At 36.3% G+C, this 21,618-nt stretch overlaps 1 protein-coding gene across 1 annotated transcript in view; it reads left to right on the forward strand.

Moving 5' to 3' along the window:
* Positions 1 to 21,618, forward strand: part of LOC136879866 (tubulin polyglutamylase ttll6) — a 651,223-nt gene that overhangs the window by 407,457 nt on the left and 222,148 nt on the right. Inside the window, exons 8-9 of the mRNA XM_067153263.2 lie at positions 19,550 to 19,678; positions 19,755 to 19,980. Of these exons, the coding sequence (XP_067009364.2) occupies positions 19,550 to 19,678; positions 19,755 to 19,980 (355 nt within the window). The remainder of the gene's footprint in view (positions 1 to 19,549; positions 19,679 to 19,754; positions 19,981 to 21,618) is intronic.

A 21,618-nucleotide genomic window follows, 5' to 3' on the forward strand; every position in this document is an offset into this window, starting at 1 on the left:
AGAAAACTGGTGTATCCAGTGAAATTTGACACTTCTTTAGAGAAAACACTATTGCATTTGACTGTGCTTTAAGGGTGAAATTAGCCAAGATAATTAAGGATATAACATTTCTCAAAGAATGCCTTAAAAGCAATCTTGTACCCAAATTTCTTAACAGCCAGCACTCAAAGAAAATATATCAATTCTAATCATCAATTTGCAACCCAAAAAAAGTTAACTAAATTTGGTTAAAAAGGAAGATAAATTCACATACAGGAAGAAGCAATTCTTCAATCATGAAATATACCTAGTTCATCTCTCAGCCTCATCCTCACTGTTACCTCTAGAATGGGACTCCTTCCAGAGGCAAGCAGTGAGAAAATGAGCAATATAATTGGTAAGAAACAAGAGACCCTAAATAACAAACTTTCACAAATAAAGTGTAATTCTCCAGGGAAAGGAGAAAAAAGAAAGCCGCTACCTAATTCAACATTGGATCATTACAAAATCTTTCTAGAGTCGGCTTTACAGAAGAAGAAATTCAGACACTAGGGCGATGCTCTAACTTTAATTGGCCAAGCACAAGTAGGAACAAAGATTTAATCACAACATTAGCAGAAACAGCAGAAACAAACTCTTCCCTTTGAAATTTGGGAGATAGTGGGTTCGGACCCCAATGTCGGCAGCCCTGAAGATGGTTTTCCATGGTTTCCCATTTTCACACCAGGAAAATGTCAGGGCTGTACCTTAATTAAGGCCACAGCCACTTCCTTCTCACTCCTAGTCCTTTCCTGTCCTATCGTCGCCATAAGACCTATCTGTGTCGGTGCGTCATAAAGCAAATAGCAACCCTTTGAAATTCAAGATAATTTGCATTATGAAGCAAAAGAGAAAATCCCCATCCTTATTAATGGTTTAAAGTCCTTTCAGGGTAACACTAAATTTAATAAAGACCTTGAAGCAAAGATTAAACAGAGCAACATAATAGACACAAAGACAGATAAAGTGGGATCCATAGTAATTTTAGATTACTATGTCATTAAAACTAAGATCTTTTTCAATAGTAACACTTTTAGCGTTATCAATAAAGGCCCTACTTTACGTACACAACAGATTCTAAAGGGACTACTTTAGGAAGCATCTTTTATTCTCAGTGATGAAGATGCACAAAAGCTTATTTATATGAATCCGAGGCTCCCAAAGGCCAGAGCATTACCAAAATTACACAAATAAAACATACCAATCAGACCAATCATAAATTTTTGAGATAGCCCCACATATAAAACATCTCAGTTTATGCATAGATATCTGTCTCATAACTACATATTTCATAACAAAACTCCAATTAGGAACTCAGTAGACTTTTGTAAAAATAACTAAAGATTTTAAATTAACCTTTTTTCACACTACATGTTCTTTTGATATAAAAGATATGTACATGAACATTGTTATAGAAGAAATAATAAGTATCATCAAAACGAATCAAATGGAACATAACCGTATTAGTATACCGGAAATAGAAGACTTCATCAATATTGTCAAGTTTATACTCTAACATAATTATTTTTCTTTCAATAATAAGATTTATTGTCATAAAGGCCTTGCCATGGGAGCCCCAGCCTCAAGAGTTTTGGCTGGCATTTATCTAGATTTCAGCAAAATAGTGGGATTAGACCTGTAGACACGCTACGTAGATCTCCCTATTATAGTTCCATCAATAGGGCTAGCAAGATCCTCTTTTTCAACTTGAATGAGGAAACGAACATTTATCTGTAAACAAGCCCCCTATAGTGATTTTCTGTTTGAATGACATAAATAAGTAAATAAGTAAACTAAAAGTGATCACCGACATAATGGACCAACACAAAATTCTTATCATGGGATTACAGGAAATTAGAAACACTGACCAGGATGCCTTGGAATCTCAAGGGTACAGACTTTATAAAGGTATACCCGGGAAGAGAGTGATGAAGAATGTCCCACAATTTGGAACAGGATTTTTGGTCAGCCTTAAAATAATAAACTCAGTTCAAGAATTCAGATCACAGTCTCCACGACTCTCAACGCTCACCTTAAAGGCATCTAATAAAATCTATACTATAATAAATGCCCATGCTCCCACTAATGATAAAAACAACTCCTCAAAAGACCAGGAGGAAACAGGAGAATTTTGGGACCTATTGGACCAGACCATAGATAACATCCCCAAACACCATATAAAATTATTAATAGGCGACTTCAACGCTCAACTAGGCAGAGAAAGAAAATACCGTGACATCATCGGAAAATGGCCAGCACACAAGAAAACAAATAAAAATGGAGAGAGACTAGTTGACCTGTGTAGAAACCATAATTTAATCTCAAAATCTACATGTTTTAAGAGGAAACCTCAAAAACTCAAAACATGGAAACACCCTGACTACACTAAAGGAGAATGGCAACTGGACCACGTCTATAACGTCAAAGTCCTCCGAGGAATAGACACAGGTTCAGATCACTACGTAGTTAAAATTAAAATTAAACTCACTCCCCAGAGGAGACAACAAAAGCAAGCCCTTAAAACTAAAAGAAAAATAGATCCTACCCAGCTAATCAACAACAAAAATTACCAGAAAGCAACTGAAAAAATAAAAATCACAGACAAACTTGAAGACTTAGTACACAACCTTAAACAAATTGCAGAAGACCTAGCTCCAATTAAACCACGTAAAAAACACCAATGGTGGAACAGTGAATGTGATGAAACAGTGGAGAAAAGACATCAGGCATGGCTATTACATCAGTCCCAAAAGACAGAAATATCCTATCAAAAGCTAGTAAAACAGAGAAAAGAAACTACCCAAGTCTTAAGAAGAATAAAAAGACAACATCATAAGGACACCCTGCAGTTAATTGAAGAACAGTTCAGTAAAACTAAATCAAGGGACTACTACAAAACCTTCAGAAAGCAGCTCCAAAAATATGAACCCCCGACCCTACTGATGAAGAATGAAGATGGTAAGCTGGCCCATAACAATAAAGACAATGCAGAAATTCTGGCTAAACATTTCAACAAGCTTTTAAATTGTGAGGAACCTACAGAACTCCTTCATTTGGACACCAACACCCCGATAAAAACATCACCAGAAAACATCAATCCCCCCACAATAAAGGAAGTCTACCAAGCTCTGAATAAATTAAAAAACTACAAAGCGCCAGGAGAAGATCAGACCTTTGCGGAAATCTGGAAATATGCAGGAACCTCAGCAAAAGTTGCCCTCCATCAACAACTTGTCTCTATCTGGATTAAAGAAGAACTACCAGAACACTGGACAACAGCCCTCATTCATCCTCTGCACAAAAAAGGGGACAAAACCGACCCTAATAACTACAGGGGAATCTCGCTCCTAGACATAACATACAAAATATTTTCAATAATCATCCTTAATAGGATAAGTTTACAACTTGAGAAAGAACTAGGAGAATATCAAGGAGGTTTCAGACCCTGGAGGAGCTGTCCTGATCAGATCATGAGTCTTAAGTTGATAATGGACTATAACAGGAGAAGAAACAGAGATATGGTGGTAACATTTGTAGATTTCAAGAAAGCTTATGATTGCATCCATAGAGAATCTCTGTTTAAAATTTTAAGACACCTTGGACTACACCCCAAATTAATAAACATGATAAAATTGACTCTCACCAATACCAAGTCAAAAGTGAAGTTTAGGGGTGAAACATCAGAGACATTTGAAATTAAAACTGGACTACGGCAGGGAGATGGGCTCTCACCACTATTATTTAACTGTGCTCTAGAAATGGTAATGAGGGAATGGTTTAGAAAATGTCCCCCCAAAATAAAGATTGGCCGAAAAATCAAAACAAATTGCCTGGGTTTTGCTGACGATTTAGCATTACTAGCAGTGGACATAAAAGAAGCAAAAACCCAGATATCAGAACTTCAAAACATTGCAAATAAAATTGGCCTCAAAATATCATTTGAAAAAACAGAAATTATGCCCCAAAAACCAACACAGCTAAAAGAAGTCACCATAAATGGTAATAAAATCAAAATAGTAACTCAGTTTAAATATCTTGGAGAAGTAATAACACATAACTTAAATGAAAAAATCTCAATCCAAGTAAGAACAAATAGATTAGCTAAAGCACAAAAATTAACATGGGATATCTACAAAAAGAAATGTCTATCAATAAATACAAAAATAAAACACTACAACACAGTTATAAAACCGGAAGCTACATATGCAGCAGAAACACTCTTTTACCTGAATAAACAATCAAAGACTGACAGACTTCAGAAAATTGAAAGGAGGATTGGAAGAACCTGTATCAACAAAAAATATCAGAAAGATGGACAGTGGCGGTTAATACCTAACAAAGTCGTGTACAAAGAGCTAGAACCCATTACAGATACTATGCGTAAGAGGAGACTGGGATTCTTTGGACATATCATGAGGATGCAGGACTCGAGACTTCTGAAACAACTAGTACAACACAATCTCGTCTCAAAAAATACCACAACAGGATGTAAATGGATCAGAGAAGTAAGATAGGATCTGAAGGAAATAGGCCTTACAACAGAAGACACCAAAAATAAGATAAAATTGAATACAAAACTCAAGAATACAAACCTCCGCTTTACCCTTACACAAAACAAACCAACAACACGCACATTTTCAACTGAGGAAAGGGCACGAAGATCGGAGCGTCTGAAGAAGTACTGGGAGGACCGCAAAGCCCAAACAATCCCTTCAAAGAGACCTGAACGACGGACTGACTAAAGTGATCCTATGTGGTCATAAAAGAAGAAGAAGAAGAAGAAAATAATAAATTTACAGTTAAACAACAATCTAATTTGTCATTTGAACTGAAGAAGGATGAGATATACCTAAGGTTTACCTACAACAACCTTAACAGTTATGCACTGACAAATCTGTTTAACCACAAACCTGCTACACAGGCGTAGCAGGGGGAGAGGTGATGCTCCCACATGGCGCGTCCCAGGTGGCGGATAGGGGGGTCCTAACCGGCTTGCCGGCGGACTTGAGGGAAATAAAATACCTCTCACGGACCAAACACACTACCCCCTGTGGGTGGGAGAGGCAGACGAATAATACACCCACAGTATCCCCTGCCTGTCGTGAGAGGCGACTAAAAGGGGCGACCAAGGGATGATTGTATTAGAACTATGAAACTACTTGTGATCAGTACCACCACGTGGAGAACAACAAGGGTCGCTTTTACTTGCGCGTAGTACCACTATATTAGGTACGAAATAGGTTTGTGATTAGTAGCACACAGGAGCACCATGCGGTCGGCTTTTGCAGTACCTGTGATTAGTACCACCATATGAGCAGGACCATGGGATGATAGCTACCATGGTTCTGCCTTGCCTGTGATTAGTACCCACTATATGAGGAACACCACGGGATAGTGGAAGGTCCCTGTGGTTAGTACTCTTATGTGATGAACACCATAGGGTTGCATTGCCTGTAAATGGCATCGCAATGTGAGAAAAACCATAGGTCTGTATTATATGTCGAATTTCATAACCTGTAAGTAGTACCATAATGTGTGGAATACCGCGAGTCTCTGCTACTTTTGATTAGTACCGCAACATGATAAATGCCATGGTTCTACTTTCCTAGCGATAAGTACCGTTATGAGGGGCAGATAACTTGGATTTTGGACCCCCTTTAGACTGCAAGCATCCTCGATTCAGTATTATGCTCTAGCAGCAGTCCCTTGGTCAGTAATCCTATTGTTTTTCCGTCAGTTTCTATGAATGTAAGGTATTGCGGGTGGCATCCACTGATTGTTTTAAATTCATATCCATCCATTCATTCTTCGTCCTCATGTTTTGAATTCTGGTCAGTGGAGAATTTTGGGCTTTTAATTTGTCATTCTGTTTCGTCTCATTTCGTACCATTAGGGGCCGATAACCTTGATGTTAAGCCCCTTTAAACAACAAGCATCATCATCATCAAATCTGTTTAAAAAATATAATTACAAAATTGCATGCTCAACAAACAATAACACGAAAGATAGTTTTTTTATAATCAAAACATGTAAACCCTCCCAAGAAAGGAAAATACCTTAATTCAGGATTATACAGGTTGACATGCTCCCACTGTGAAGCGTCCTGTATAGGACAATCCAGACAAAGTTTTTAATATCAGGTACCAGGAGCATGTCAACGCTGAGGGACACAGAAGATTCTCACCCATGGGGACCTATATGGGCACGACAGGCCACGGACCAATATCGAACAAGACCTTACAATCATAAGTAGATTGAACAAAGGTAAACTAATGAACAGTCTTGAAAACAGCCATATTTATTTAGACCAGCTCATTAAGAAGGTTAAAAACCTTAGCGACGCCTTCGAACATAAGAATCCTCTTTACGAGCAGTCTTAATTTACCTGAAGATATTAGGTAGGAAACAAGATATTCCAAAGATCAGCGTAAACAAACTTGGATTCCCTGATTCTCAGTCAAAATCCTCCTCCCCTCAGGAAACAGTGAGCAACGTGGAGGTTGAGGACTTGCCCCCTTCCCCTACCTCCCCCACTTCACATCACTAGCGAACATGTTCCAACTTACACACATTAGGGCAAGTCTACAAAGATCTAAACAGTTTAAATTTTTTTTATCATGGCCTAAATTATATACTTACATTCTTAATCTCCTTTTTTCTAGTTACAGATTGATTACAAGCCACCAACCACCTAAAAAGCACAGTCAAATACAAGACAACCCATACTCTTTTCTCTAATGAGGTGTCAAATTTCACTGCAAACATCACCAGTTTTCTTCATATGTACACTACTCAGATCTCCTAAACAAGACATGATGCTACAAGAAGACGGGAATATTTTTTTCTTTTTCTCAGTTAATGCGAGGATTATATTTGAAAAAGTATTTGGATACGTTATCACAAGTGTTTTAGGTGATAATGTTTTAATGTAAGACTAGTTATAGTTAATTTTGTTTACCCCCTCCCTTCATCCCCTTCAAGGCTTAACAAAGTCAAACTTTTTATGGTGTTGTGAATGTTTTTTCAGACTAATAGGAGAATATGTTTTTATACCCTTTAATTATATCACCTAAACAAGCTGTAGCTGATGATATTTAGATACTGAACAAAATGTGTACTACTGAAATGTAAATTTGCGTAAGGCAAAAAATATATTGTATCGAATAGGTGGATTTATTTGTTTACTTCACTTAATTTTATAGCGTGCCAACTTGTAAGACAACCTGCACCAGTCCTCTCCTGAGGCCATACACGATTATTTATTTTTACATTATTTTTATTTACTCAAGAAAGGGCACCTGAGCCAAGGCTCTTAATGGTGCAATAAAAGGATTAAATATTGGCAGAGTTTACAAAATATTTACAATACAATAATACCTTATTTCTAAATATGTTACAGTTTTAGAGAGGAGGAAAACCTTACAAATATATAAGACTACTGTAATTATTATTATTATTATTATTATTATTATTATTATTATTATTATTATTATTATTATTATTATTATTATTATTATTATTATTATTATTATTATTATTATTATTATTATTATTATTATTATCTGATTGTGGTAGTAACCATAATGGTACTAGTAACAGTACTGGTAACATACCTAACCAATAACCATAGTAGTAATTGAAGCGATGCACCGAAAAGAAATCTAATCGACATTTTTACCGAAAGTGAGGTTTCATCGGAATAAGGATCTATATGGACGTTCTTGCATAGTGGCGTAGTCATGTATAAGAATTCAGAACTTGTTGCTGTACTAGGGGTGGAGAACTTCTGTCTCACATGGAAAAGGGATCTAACGCCAGTCCAAGATGGCGTTTTTTGCAATTAACTCATAATAGAGATTTTGGTCCCCTATTCAGCGCATTGCTTCAGTTATTTAGCCTTATTTCGGCAGCTGAGTGTTCAGATATAGATTACCATTCTTACTAGGTCTGCAGTAGAAATCTTTTCTTACTTTTCAGCATTACGGATCTCTAGAGAAAATGCTTCCTCACTATCATTACTTAATTCACTAGGAGTATTCTCAGCTATATTTTCCAGCTCAAATGCTATATCAGTTACATTGAGACATTTTCTGCAGAGAGCTATAATACTGAAAAGTAAGAAGGGTCTTCTATCTATATCTAAACACTCAACTGCTGAAATAAAGCTAAATAATAATTTGCAGGTGGCACCGATGCTATTTATCACAAATAGATCTGTCCAATAACCTATGGATAGGATACTAATGCAGTTAGCAACTTCCGGACATAACCTTAACCACTCTTTGTTATCTCTGGTACGTGACAAGACTTCAGAGTCCCCAGTATTTTATAACTCCAGAATTCCACAATGCTACGTAATAAATAAGTTCATACAGAAGAATTTGTCTTTTAAGGTATTCATTTAGGGAGGAAAAATATTAGCTCACAATTTGAGCAGTAGAAATGCTATTACAAATAATTATTTTTGGGTCTCCAACATTCACCTTCACCACTACTGCACAGTGTGACATGTCAGCCAGATAGCTGCTGTACGTCACCCATGATTGATGCTGCCATCGTTCACTAGATTCTGGAACTATTTCTACATAGGAATGAGGATTCTCTTCAGGTTTCCAGGTAACGTGCAATTTCTGCAATGATTTAAAAAAAAATGGGACTAAAAAGTCCTGTCAGTAAACAAAGGGTTAACCGCATACCAGCTCTCCTGTCATTTTTAACTTTCTGAGAATCAAACCCAGGCTTCCAAGGATGACTGCTAATAGAGCTAACCATTATACTAAGCAGACAGATTAAAATTGTATCCTCGTCCCGAGGTGGTACAACTCTTTTCAGACACACCCCCAATGGAGGTGAGCTGCATGTACCTATTTAACCCCATACTAGCCCTGGGGATCTTAGCTGAGTCCTGGCATTGCTTCCATTTACTTGTGGAAGCCTCCTCACCATCATCTATCCTATCCTGTCTGATCTCCCTTGGTCAACTCTTATTCGTTTCTGACCCCAACAGTGTTAAGTAACGAGGCCTTGGGAGTCTTTAATTTTCATGGCCCATATCTTTCTCTGTCCGATACCTTCATTTTTGAAGTGTCAGATCCCTTCCATTTTCCCCCTTTGATTAGTGTTAATAGAGGATGGTTGCCTAGTTGTACTTCCTCTTAAAACCACCACCACCACCACCACCACCACCACCACCACCACCACCACCACCACCACCACCACGTTTAGTCTCTTCTTGTAGCTAGGGAGGGGTGTCCAAGCCTCTCTGCTGGAGATAAGCATGCTGATGACACTAGCATAGCAGACCCGAAGTTTGGTTTTCTCTGTCAGGCCTATTTTATTCCACACACTCTTCTTCAATGTTGCCTAATACCTGCTGGCTTTGTAACTGTTGGTAACCAAGAGATAAAGTGCTGGTTAGAAAGGATTCCACATAAGTGAAGCCATCATGAGAGTGTGTCTATTGCTGGTAATGTATTGTTACGTATCAGTATCCTGCGTTATGGTACGTTAGTTTTCTGTGAGTGGATAGTTGAGACTGAATTCTCTACAGGCAAGTGTAAGCTGTTGAAGTGTTATAGTTGAACATCTTTGTGTGTATCAGAGTACCATTATCAGCATGTAGCAGCTCACATATTTACCATGTTCACATTGATCTTGGCTCTAAGGTGAGCTGTGTTGAACAGTATGTGGCCAACTATTGTGTATAAATACATGGTCATGGTGTTATCTCCAAAGGTATGATTCAGGTGCAGAGAGAAGAAGATGCTAAATAGTGCAAAAGCCAATATGCAATCCTGCTTAGCACCACTGTTTTCCAAAAATACTTCTGATGATATACCATTGAAGCAGATTGTACCTCACATGTTCTCAGGAAAAAGACTACCATACTGGGAAGTTTGGGTGGGAATATAATCTTACGAAGTAACATGTAGAGCCCACGAATATTGGCCAAGTCAATAGCTTTGTCCTGATTGATGAAAGCAATGAAGAGTGGTTTCTGCTGCTCACTGCACTTCTTTAGTTGAAGTTGTCAGAAGATCACATCCACAGCAGATTGGCTGGCTCTAAAGCCATACTTTGACCCTCAAGAGACACAGAAGGCAGTTTTGCAGGCCCATCAGAATTATTGTGCAAAGATTTTTCCTCCAATATTCAGAGTGGTTCTTTCTTCTTCTTTTTTTCTTTTCACTTTTCTGCTTGTAAGCAATAATGTTTTGGCATTGCAGATCTCTCTCTCTCTCTCTCTCTCTCTCTCTCTCTCTCAGGGGCTACTTTTCCCCAGGGTTTCGCACAGTTGCTTTATGGACTGTGTGAAAATATAATGTAATGGTAACCAACATGATATATATAGTTTATGGAAAATTGACTTATTACTTTTTTAATGTAATTCTATAGGAGAGTATTTCACTTCTCCATTAAACAAATGCTGTTCTACAGGGAGAATAATTTAAGAGTTCAGACTTCTGCTCACATGCCGTGGGAATTCCCGAGCTAGCACTATATGGCTTGTGTCAACACTGGCGAGATAAGAAGTATTCACTGCCAGCGCGCAGCTATTTAGCACTCTGTCCCTCAGTTCGCTAGAAACTATTGTAGGTACTGTTAAGGTGTGTTGTGAGGTTATTATCACGATGGTTAAATACACTATAGACCAAAGAATATTTTCGGTTGAGTGTTATTTGCACAAGAGGAAGAAACCAGTTAAAATAGTACTGGTTCCTTAAGCAATAAGAAAAAGGCTAAGGAGAACAGCTCTCACACGGGAGAGGTTAGAAGATATATGGGCAAGACTCCAGGTCAGTCCACATAAGTCGCTTCGGAGAGTAGCTCAGGAAAGTGGTATTTCACCTTCTTCAGCATGTAATGCAACAAAATTGTTACATTTACGATCTTAGCGGACTCATTCAGTCCATAACATACTGCCTATAGATCTCAATGCAAGAATATGATTTTGCAATTGGCTAATGAATAGTGTCCACGATGGTATTGTGGATCCGAACTTTCTTTTTATGAGCGACGAAGCCTGGTTTAATTTGAGTGGATATGTCAATTCACAGAACAATAGAATCTGGGATACAGACAACCTGCACATTTTACAACCGAGACCTCTGCACAATGTGAAGGTGGGTGTTGTGGTGGGCTATCAGTGCTTGACGAATTAAAGGTCCGATCATTTTTCAGGTCACTATTACTTCTGACCGTTAACATTCTGGAACCATTTTTTGCTAAACTGACTGAAGAAGAGAAAAGGTACGGCTGTTTCCAGCAGGATAGTGCAATGGCCCACACGCCGCGTAGCTCTATGCAACGGTTATGGGAAGTGTTCGATGATGATAGTAAAGGCTTATGGCCCCCTTGTTCGCCTGATTTAAGAACATGTGATTTTTATCTATGGGGAAATCTTAAAGGAAAAGTTTACAGAAATAATCCTCGAGCTGCAGAAGAATTAAAAATTGAAATTAGGAACATTGTGTGTTCTATTGGTGTCCATGAACTACAAAGTGGTTTCAAAATTTCATTACAAGATGTGAAGCTTGCATTGCAGCTGAAGTAGATCACTTTCAGTATTGTCTGTATACTGGTGAGTTCAGTTTAATTTCCTAGTTTGTTTATTTATTTATTTATTTATTTATTTATTTATTTATTTATTTATTTATTTATTTATTTATTTATTTATTTGTCCAGAGCATCTATGTAGCCGGTGAGTTTAGTTTCGTTCAGTTTCTATAAGCATAATCATGCTGCTTCTTTGAGCCAACTATGCCAGCTTGTCATTGCGGGCACTGCACTCGCTGTGTCCGCTTCCCAGCGCAGCTATTCCTCGGCACTCCGCTCTGAACTTTTAAATTAATCGCCCTGTATTTAATGATCCTGCAGTACAGGTGAAAAGAATGAATAACTGCTTTAAGGTTTAGAACAGTCAGCACGATTCAGACTAAAGAAGTATGAATGCCAATCAGGTCAAAATAAAACACAACTTATCTGTCGTTGGATCAAAGCTTGTCATTAATGTAAATGGTTGATCGTAGTCACTGAATAACATTTTGTAATTTGACTGTGAGTTAGAGGATGAAACTTTAATGAAAGGTGGGAAATTTGAAAAAGGAACATGAAAGTTGTGAAAAGGATACTGAATACATTAATGAAGGAAGTCATAGTGAACAAATCACTGGTAAAATCACAAAGTATAGTACAAATTATTTATCGTTTATGTCCACATTTTTACATGAGTTGGTACTGCCTCAAATGAATGGTGTGTTTATTATAAAATATTGAGTAACAGTTTGGTAAAGCCAATGAAAATTTTGAAGTCTTCAAGCCCATCACAGTGCCAAAGAAACTAATCAAGCTTTTTAAAACATCAGTATGCAGAATAAAATAAATTAAAATATATCATCACTTTTTAAGCCAGCCCATGGTGTAGGGGTAGCATCCCTGCTGTTTTCTACACCCACCCGGGTAACTACCACCTCAGCTTCAATGATAGACAACATTTGTATTAATTTCCATTATTCTAAAATGCAAGCGTCCAATATAAATTTTCAATTATCAGATCATCATGCTCAAATTTTACAACCAGAAATTGAGAATGCTAACAAGCATTCAACCAAAATGAAACAAGCACAGTTAACTTGTTTTTTCTCTGCAGCTGCATGTGGCAGTTTCATTGAAAGTCTTTAACTTCAGATCTGGGCTCCAATAACATTTGGTCATAGCATTGATCAAAAGTATAGTATTTTTAACACAATTTGAATTACATTTTCCAAGAAAACTTGCAGTAATTAATGAATCTTCAAAAAAGCCATGGATCACGAAGGCTATATGGATTTCAAGTCAAAAATGTAAATTACTAAGTAGATTAACACAGCAGAGTTGTGACCAGGTTTTTTGTATGTATGTTTAAAACTACAAATCAATCTATCAGAGAGTTCTTAGGGCGGCTAAAATAATGCACAGTAACAAGAAAGTTAAAAAGAGTCGTGCAATAAATCATGAACCATATGGAATGTAATCAAAGGAGAAACCAACAGACACGCAGTTGGAAATAAAGTTGCTGCCATAAAAAATGATGAGGGAATACAAATGAATGACCCTTATCATTTGACAAATTATATAAATTATTTCTTTCTGTCCTTACCATACAAACTTGAAAATGCAAATAAATCAGATGTATTACCAGAACTCCCAAACTTTGTGCAAAATTCTATGCAGTTAAGTCCAGTAACAGAATTGGAAGTTCTTAAAATCATACAGTCTTTGAAGAATAAAACTTCCACAGGTGTAGATGAAATTCTCACAAATGTCATTAAAAATGTGCTCCTTATCTGGTATACAGCTTTTAACTTATCTCATCAATGAATCATTTTCTAGTGGTCAGTTTACTAATCTCCTAAAAATAGCTAGTTATCCCAGACTAATATCAATACTTACTGTTATTTCAAAAATATTTGAATGTGCTATGAAAGATCGGCTTACCAAATTTTTAATCAAATATAACTTGTTAAATGATGCACAACATGGATTCAGAGCTGGCAGAAGTACTTTGTCTGCTTTATCACATTTTACACAGTTGGTCGTAAATGCTCTTGATAATGATGAAACTGCGATAGGACTATTTCTTGACCTTTCAAAGGCATTTGATACTGTTGATCATGAAATATTGTTGCACAAATTATATCAGACTGGAGTTAGAGGAATTGTTAACGACTGGTTTAGATCATACCTGGATAAACGATCCCAGTTTGTTGAAATTACACATTGTAACAGTAAAGGGCATAATGAGACATATCACTCTCAGGTAAAATATGTAGACTTAGGTATTCCGCAGGGTAATACTTTGAGGCCTGTCTTTTCTTGATCTATGTGAATGATCTTCCTCACAATAATCAAGTAGAAACTGCAGTTCTGTATGCTGATGATACAAACATAATTATTAAAAATCCTGACCCTTTGTCTATAGAAACTGCAGCAAATACAGTCCTGTCTAGGTTAGAATCATGGTTCAGGAAAAAACAAATTAACATTGAACTTAAAAAGATCCAATACACAGAATTCAAGGCTTCTAACTCATCATCATCATCATCATCATTATTATCATCATCATCATCATTTCCCAACTCCAGTTTCCTGGGTGTAGTGTACAAGCGTTCGCTATCTTCTTCTGTCTTCATACATCTTCTGATCCAGTACATCCCCCGTTTGTATCCTCTCTCCTCCACATCTGATCTTACAGTCTCTATCTATATTTTGTTAGTATTATTATTTTGTGGTGTACGTGCTCCTAAGGTGCTACACCATTATCGCACTGATCACTGTAAATTGTTAGTTACATTGCCATTATTGTCATAATCATCTCCAACATAACTGAGAACTTCATAAGTTACTTAGAAAATACAGTATAACTTGAAAGTGGAGAAACTGGAGTCAACTATGCTTAGTCCCTCTGATAACGACCTTGAGACAAACAAAGAGGCTCTCCTCTTCCTTCCAAACATTCCTCACAAACTTTCACTTACTCCACCCTCCCCCAATGTCCCAGGAACAAGCTGTGCAGGCAACACACAGCTATTGTCATCTGAGCTCTCTTGCCATTCCTAGTCAACAAGGGACATCATTAACCACAAGCTTACTCCGTACAGAAATGCTTTAAAGATTTGCCATATAAACACTCAAACTCTCCTTGCGGAGGTGCAAATGGATGAAATTAAAGCTCTATTTATTCCTCCCAGTTTCCACGCAATATTAGTTTCCGAATCTTGGTTAAAACCACACCATGCAATAGAAAGACTGCAGCTGGCGGGTTTTACATTGCTTAGATCAGACAGATTAAATAAGCCCTCCAGGGGTACCGCCACATATGTAACGACCAGTCTATGCCCTAAAATAATCTGTAGGTCTAAAGGTCCGTACGAGCGAAAACCTGTGTTCATGTTCCTGGAAATAACTGTGAGTGAAGTAAAATGTCTTCTGGGTGTAGTATATAAGCCACCAAATGCGGGGTTTTTTTTTAATGCGGTCTAGAGACTCAAATACAAGATTTAGTCACCGATTACTCAAATATAATTATTATGGGAGATTTCAACATAAACCTTCTTGAACCTAACTCTCCTCAGACAACCCAACTTTTAACTTATTTAAAAGCTTGCAACTTAACATTTCTCCCTCTCAATGCCATACATGCCGGGCTGAGTGGCTCAGACAGTTAAGGCGCTGGCCTTTTAACCCCAACTTGGCAGGTTCGATCCTGGCTCAGTCCGGTGGTATTTGAAGGTGCTCAAATACGACAGCCTCGTGTCGATAGATTTACTGGCACGTAAAAGAACTCCTGCGGGACTAAATTCCGGCACCTCGGCGTCTCCGAAGACCGTAAAAGTAGTTAGTGGGACGTAAAGCAAATAACATTATTATTATTATTAATGCCATACATCACACAGACACATCACCCCACACCTTAATTGATCTCATTGCCACAAACCAACCTGAATTAGTTCTTCACCACTGTCAAATTAGTGTCCCAGGTATATTGTGGCATGATGCTATATTTATGGCCTATTCTATTAAAAGTCCCAAGTTCAAACCAAAAATAATTTCATATCGAGATCTGCAAATGAGGTGTCTACCTCAGTGGCAAATGGTACACTAAAATACATTACTGTCAGGCACTAAATTTTAAATTAACAAGAAAAGAAAAAAATTTTTCTAGAATACAATAATGTACAATTTATGCTAACATTTTTTTATATTAAACAAACAGATCATCCTTAATAAATTTATATTGTTTACAAAATTCTACTTATAATATCTCCTATACTTACAAACATAGTCAACTCATATACAGTATGTGGAATTACTTCAAATAATACTAACTATATCTGTGTGTAGGAAAATATACGGAACGCTGCGCTGTCTCAGTAAATTCAAATTAACTTTCCCTTTTAAACTAAAGAAAATTCTTGTTGAATCACTCGCATTACCTCATTTTGATTATTGCGACATAGTTTACAACAACCTAGGAGTAGACTGGGGAAGGAAATTACAGTGCGCTCAGAATGCCTGTGTAAGATTTATCTGTGGACTTCGTTACGCTGACCATGTCACACCGTCTTATATGCGGCTCGGGTGGCTTCGCCTGCAAGAACGACGCACACTTCATACTCTTTGCTTCTTGCATACTATTCTTAAAAGTTCTCAACCAGCCTATCTCTGTGATCGAATGAAGCTCCTCTCCACAGACCATAACAAAAATACCCGATCCTGCAGCACCATGTGTTTATCCCTTCCTGTACACAGAACAGCAATCTACACGAAATCATTCACCGTTACCGCAGCCCGACAATGGAATCTCTTACCAGTGGACGTCAGAAGCATGTCCAGCAGCTTAGCTTTTAAACATGCCTGTGTCGAAATACTAGGTAAACATGCATGAATCATCAAATTATGACCTGAAAACACCTACTCCTACCGCCTCTTCATCATCATTTCCCTCTTCCTTTCACAGATATTCTTCTTCTTCCTCTTCTTCTACTTCTTACTAATCCTTCTCTTCACCTCTCAACTGAAGGCGATATTTCGGTGTACTGTAGAAATGTATATATTTTCTAAACTTTTTCTTAAGTAGTTGTTATAGTACTCATTATTCATAATGATATTCTTAGTACTCATTTTTCATAATTATATTCTTAGTACTCATTATTCACAGTTATATTCTTAGTACTCATTATTCATAATTATACTCTTAGTACTCATTATTCATAATTATATTCTGCACTTTACGTACGATTTATATTATATAGATGATATGATTTTTTTTTTTAAGTGTGGTTACTTTTGTTAATGGTATTACTGTTACTATTGTCCATATTATCATATTATTGTCATCAGTAGTTATTATTAAGTGTTCTAGGTTAAGACTGGTTAAGTGTAAGAAAGGGAGTACATCCCTAACTTTGCCAGGATAAATAAAACATATTACTATATTACTATGCAACTGGTATAAGATTAAAATTTACATTGCATTTATTTACTTATTTATTTTTTCACCCATTTTGAACCAAAGCAGCATAACGACCTGCTGCGTCTTAACCAGAGCCCCTTTTGCCACCACTTTTCAGAGTTCCTGAAGGGCCTTCACAGCTACCGTAGCAGTCCCAGAGCCCTCAAAGTCCCCACTGTACTTCACCCCTACTGGCAGTCCCCTACTTTGGCTGTTCAAACTCCATGGGCCAGGGGATGGAATTAATTTTTTTCACACTTATTTTTTATTTACAATATCCTGCACTGGTCACTGGTCGAATACCCTCTAACATTTCATTTATTTTCCCTGTTGTTGTTTATTCTCTTCTTGAATATCTGTAGATTTTGGAAAAGGATCAAACACTACCCCTGGTAAACTGTTCCACTCTTTCACGCACTTCCCAATGAATGAAAATTCCCCAATCGCTTCTGCTAAAACTACTCCTAATTTTATACTTGTGGTCAGTTCTGCCGATATAATTATTTTCCAACTGAAGCCTCTCCCCATGCTTCTTCACCTGTATAGGCTCTATATAATCCTATAAGTCTAGTTTTCTCCTTTCTCTTACTTAAAGTTTCCCACCCAAGTTCCTCTAACATTTCTGATACACTGCTGTTTCTCCTGAAATCCCCTGTTACAAATCTTGCTGCTTTCCTCTGCACTCTATCTATTTCTTTTATTAGGTATTCTTGATGAGGATCCCAAACACTGTTTGCATATTCCAATAATGGACGAACCATACTTAAGTAACTTTTTTCTTTTAATTCTTTGTTGCATCCTTTAAGTAGCCTCATTATGACATGTAACGATCTGTATGCTTTCCCAACAATGTCATCAACATGACCTAAGTATTTGCACTTGCCATCTTTTGGGATAACTACCTCATCCAAAGTATATTCAAATTCAATTTTAAAGCTCCTGTCTGTAAATGTTGTAACAGTTGATTTGCCTCCATTAACCTTCATATTATTTTCTTCAACCCATTGTTGGATACTCCCAAGGTCCCTTTGTAATTCTGAACAATCCTCAATGTTATTTATTTCCCTATAAACTATTATATCATCTGCATACAATCTTATTTTTGATGTTATATTGTTCCCTAAATCATCTGTGTATGCTAAGAAAAGCAACAGACTGATTATACTACTCTGTGCAATTCTCTTTCGAACTTTCTCTTCCTGTGATATAGTATTTCCTACTTTGACTTTCTGAGCCTTTGAATTTAGAAATGTTCTTATCCAATGTATAACCCTTATGTCCAATCCTATTCCCTCCAATTTCTTTAATAATATTCCATGTTCCATTCTATCAAAGGCTTTGGAAAGATCTATGGCTATGCAATCTAACTGGCCTCCTGAATCCAACTGATCTGATAATATCAGATATCCTGCTGAAATCCCACCAGTTGTGCCTCACAAGAAAATTTCTTTCTAAATCCATACTGGCTCCTCATGAACCAATTTTTATCATCACATATCCCTCTAATGTACTTTGCTATTAAACTCTCCAGTATTTTACAAACTATACTGGTCAGGCTGATTGGTCTGTAGTTCTCTGGTTTCCTTTTATCACCGTTTCCTTTATAAATTGGTATTATTATAGATTCCTTCCATTCTTTTGGTATTACACTATTATTTATGACATAGTCAAAGAGAAATTTTGAATAAGGCACTATGTACCACCCCATTGTCTTTAATACCTCCCCAGTAATTCGATCATTTCCTGCTGCTTTTCCTTGCTGAAGCAGTTGGATTTCTCTGAAAATATCTTCATTTGTGAATGAGAAGCTTCTTGTTTCCCTATGTGTCTCTCCCTCTCTATCTTCTGTTACTGTTTCCAACTCCTGACAATCTACTACTGAATCTCTGAATTCCTTACTAAATAGATTTGCTTTCTCAGTATCTGTTAAATAGTGTTCACCTCCTTCTCTCACCATTGTAGGAATCTGGATTCCTTTTCCTTTCTGATTCCTAATATATGAATACTATTTTTCCATTTCCCTTTGTGGTCATTACCCTCTTGAACTATGCCATTCATATATTTCTCTTTTTGCTTCCTTTTTCACTCTATTCAGTTCGCTCATTAGCTGTTTTCTAGTTTCTCTATTCTCCCTACCCACTTTGATTTTCCTGTTTACTACTCTACATTTTCTTTTTAATTTTCTTATTTCCCTTGTATAATAAACAGGGTCTGAGGTCATTTTACCCTTCTTAACAGGTACAAATCTCTTCTCTCCTTCCCACATAGGCTTGTCACTCAATAAGAAATTTAGTTTCAGAAAATGTACATGTTTGTCTCTTTTTTAATAACAAAATTATAAAAACATTTCTCATGAATGATATTCTGATTACTTACATCACCATTTGAACTGATATTTCTTTCTGAGTTGACAATCGTTTATCCATTTTTAGTTCTAAATCTCAAGATTACACTATGTTAGTGTTTAATAAATTATGAAGGGAATGGCAAGATTCAACATAAGTGAAATAATTTATGAAATTCTCTTTTCCTTCAAAGGTTTGCTACGAGCAGATATAGGGAGCCAACCCAGACTAACACATCTAATGTGTTCATGCATCTCACTAATTATGCTGTGAACAAGCATAGTCGGACCTATATTTTAGATGATGAGGCTGGCAGTAAGAGGTATGCTTATCATTATATGTACAACTTAACTCCCCATCAATATTGACCTACTTCTAATTTGATTTTTTTCTCAAAGGAAAATATCAACGTTGAATAAGTGGTTAGAGAAGAAAAACTACAACATAAAGGATATCTGGGCCAGCATTGATGATGTCATTATCAAGACAATCATAGCAGCTCATCCTACACTGAAACACAATTACCATGCCTGCTTTCCTTCCCATAATATTGCAAATGCCTGTTTCGAACTGCTTGGATTTGACATACTACTGGATCATCGTCTGAAGCCATTCATCTTAGAGGTAAATTTTTAACATCTGTTTCATTTAAGTATTTAATTGTAGGTCATTAATTATTTTACACATGAATAACTAACATTGATATCACAAAGGAAAGAAACTCTTCTTTTTGACAATATTTCATCTCTCATATACAATATGTTTGGAATTATTCATGGCAAATATCGTAACTACTATATTCAAAATCCTGTGGTAGCAGTTAAGTTATAAAATCAGTTAAAATAATTATTGTGATGGCAGTTAATAATCAAGATATAAATTAAGATGATACAGGGTAGAGCAGATACACCAATAACAAGAGTAATCAGATAAGAATAAAAAATCAAATAATTCAAGTCAAGGTAATGACAGTAACGTGGAGAAGATATACCAAATATATTTACTTTCAGGCACAGTTAAAAGAATACTGTATACCATATCATATACTCACCTTATCAGAGATAAAATTATTAGGTGGGAGGTATAGTCCATGATCTTGCATAATTATGAGTTTTGAATGGTTGAGTGATTAATTTCAACTCTTAAAAAAGAATTAATAATCTAACTTTCTTCAGAAGAAATATTTTTCTCACTATCGTCTATCACAGTATTGACGAATTAAAATTATTACCAGTGAAAAGAGAAGACTGGTTTCAACTACATAAATTTAATAAATGAAATGTTAATTACATAATTTAAGGGCAAATCAATGAATGAGTTTTCAGTTACCAATTAATTAACAAAAAGAAGAAAAGATGAAGAAGGTATTTGAATCTATAGTATTTTACGATAAAATTTGTCAGGTTAGAAAGTTGATGCTAATATCTTTATTACACTAAACAAGATACCACAACCAAATAGAGTGTGTTTACCAAGAATACCAAAAGTTAAATAAAAACAAATACCCCCAAAATTAATAGGTGCGAGAAATTATATCAACATTACCGAGCACACGTCCAGTAAAGGAAAAGTTGGTCACAGCTAAATCAAGTAAATGATATCCTAAATCGTCTCTTTAAGAGAATAATTGAGTAAACACAAGTAATAGGCAGAAAAAATATCAGCATTACCAAATACATGTCCAGTAAAGAAAAAGTAGGGTCACAGCAAAATCAATTAAATGATACCTTCAATCATCACTTTAATTTTTTTTTTTCAATCACTACTGATCTGCATTAGGGCAGTCGCCCAGGTGGCAGATTCCCTATCTCTTGTTTTCCTAGCCTTTTCTTAAATGATCGCAAAGAAATTGGAAAATTATTGAACATCTCCCTAACTCCCCTTCCTATAAACGAATATTTGCCTCAATTTGTTCTCTTGAATTCCAACTTTATCTTCATATTGTGAATAAATTAACACACCTTCGATTGTAAGGAACAATAAATGTCAATTCAGAATTGGAGTAATGCAGACTTAAGACCAAGTCCTTTAATTAAACAATACATCTTTCATGGGTGAAGTCTTTTATAGCATTTTTATAGAAAAAACAAAATCCAGATCCCATCTCGATAAATGTTACTAGGAAAAGTTAATAAAATGGAAACAAGGAAACACCTGAATATCTAGCTGTAAAAAGGCATATGAGTTTCATTTTTCTCAATTTTTGTCTCTTTTAAAAGCCTATGTTTACATCAAGACTATCCGACAATTAAGACGATATTT

The sequence above is a fragment of the Anabrus simplex genome, chromosome 1 (genome assembly GCF_040414725.1).
Source record: "Anabrus simplex isolate iqAnaSimp1 chromosome 1, ASM4041472v1, whole genome shotgun sequence".
Lineage (NCBI taxonomy): Eukaryota > Metazoa > Arthropoda > Insecta > Orthoptera > Tettigoniidae > Anabrus > Anabrus simplex.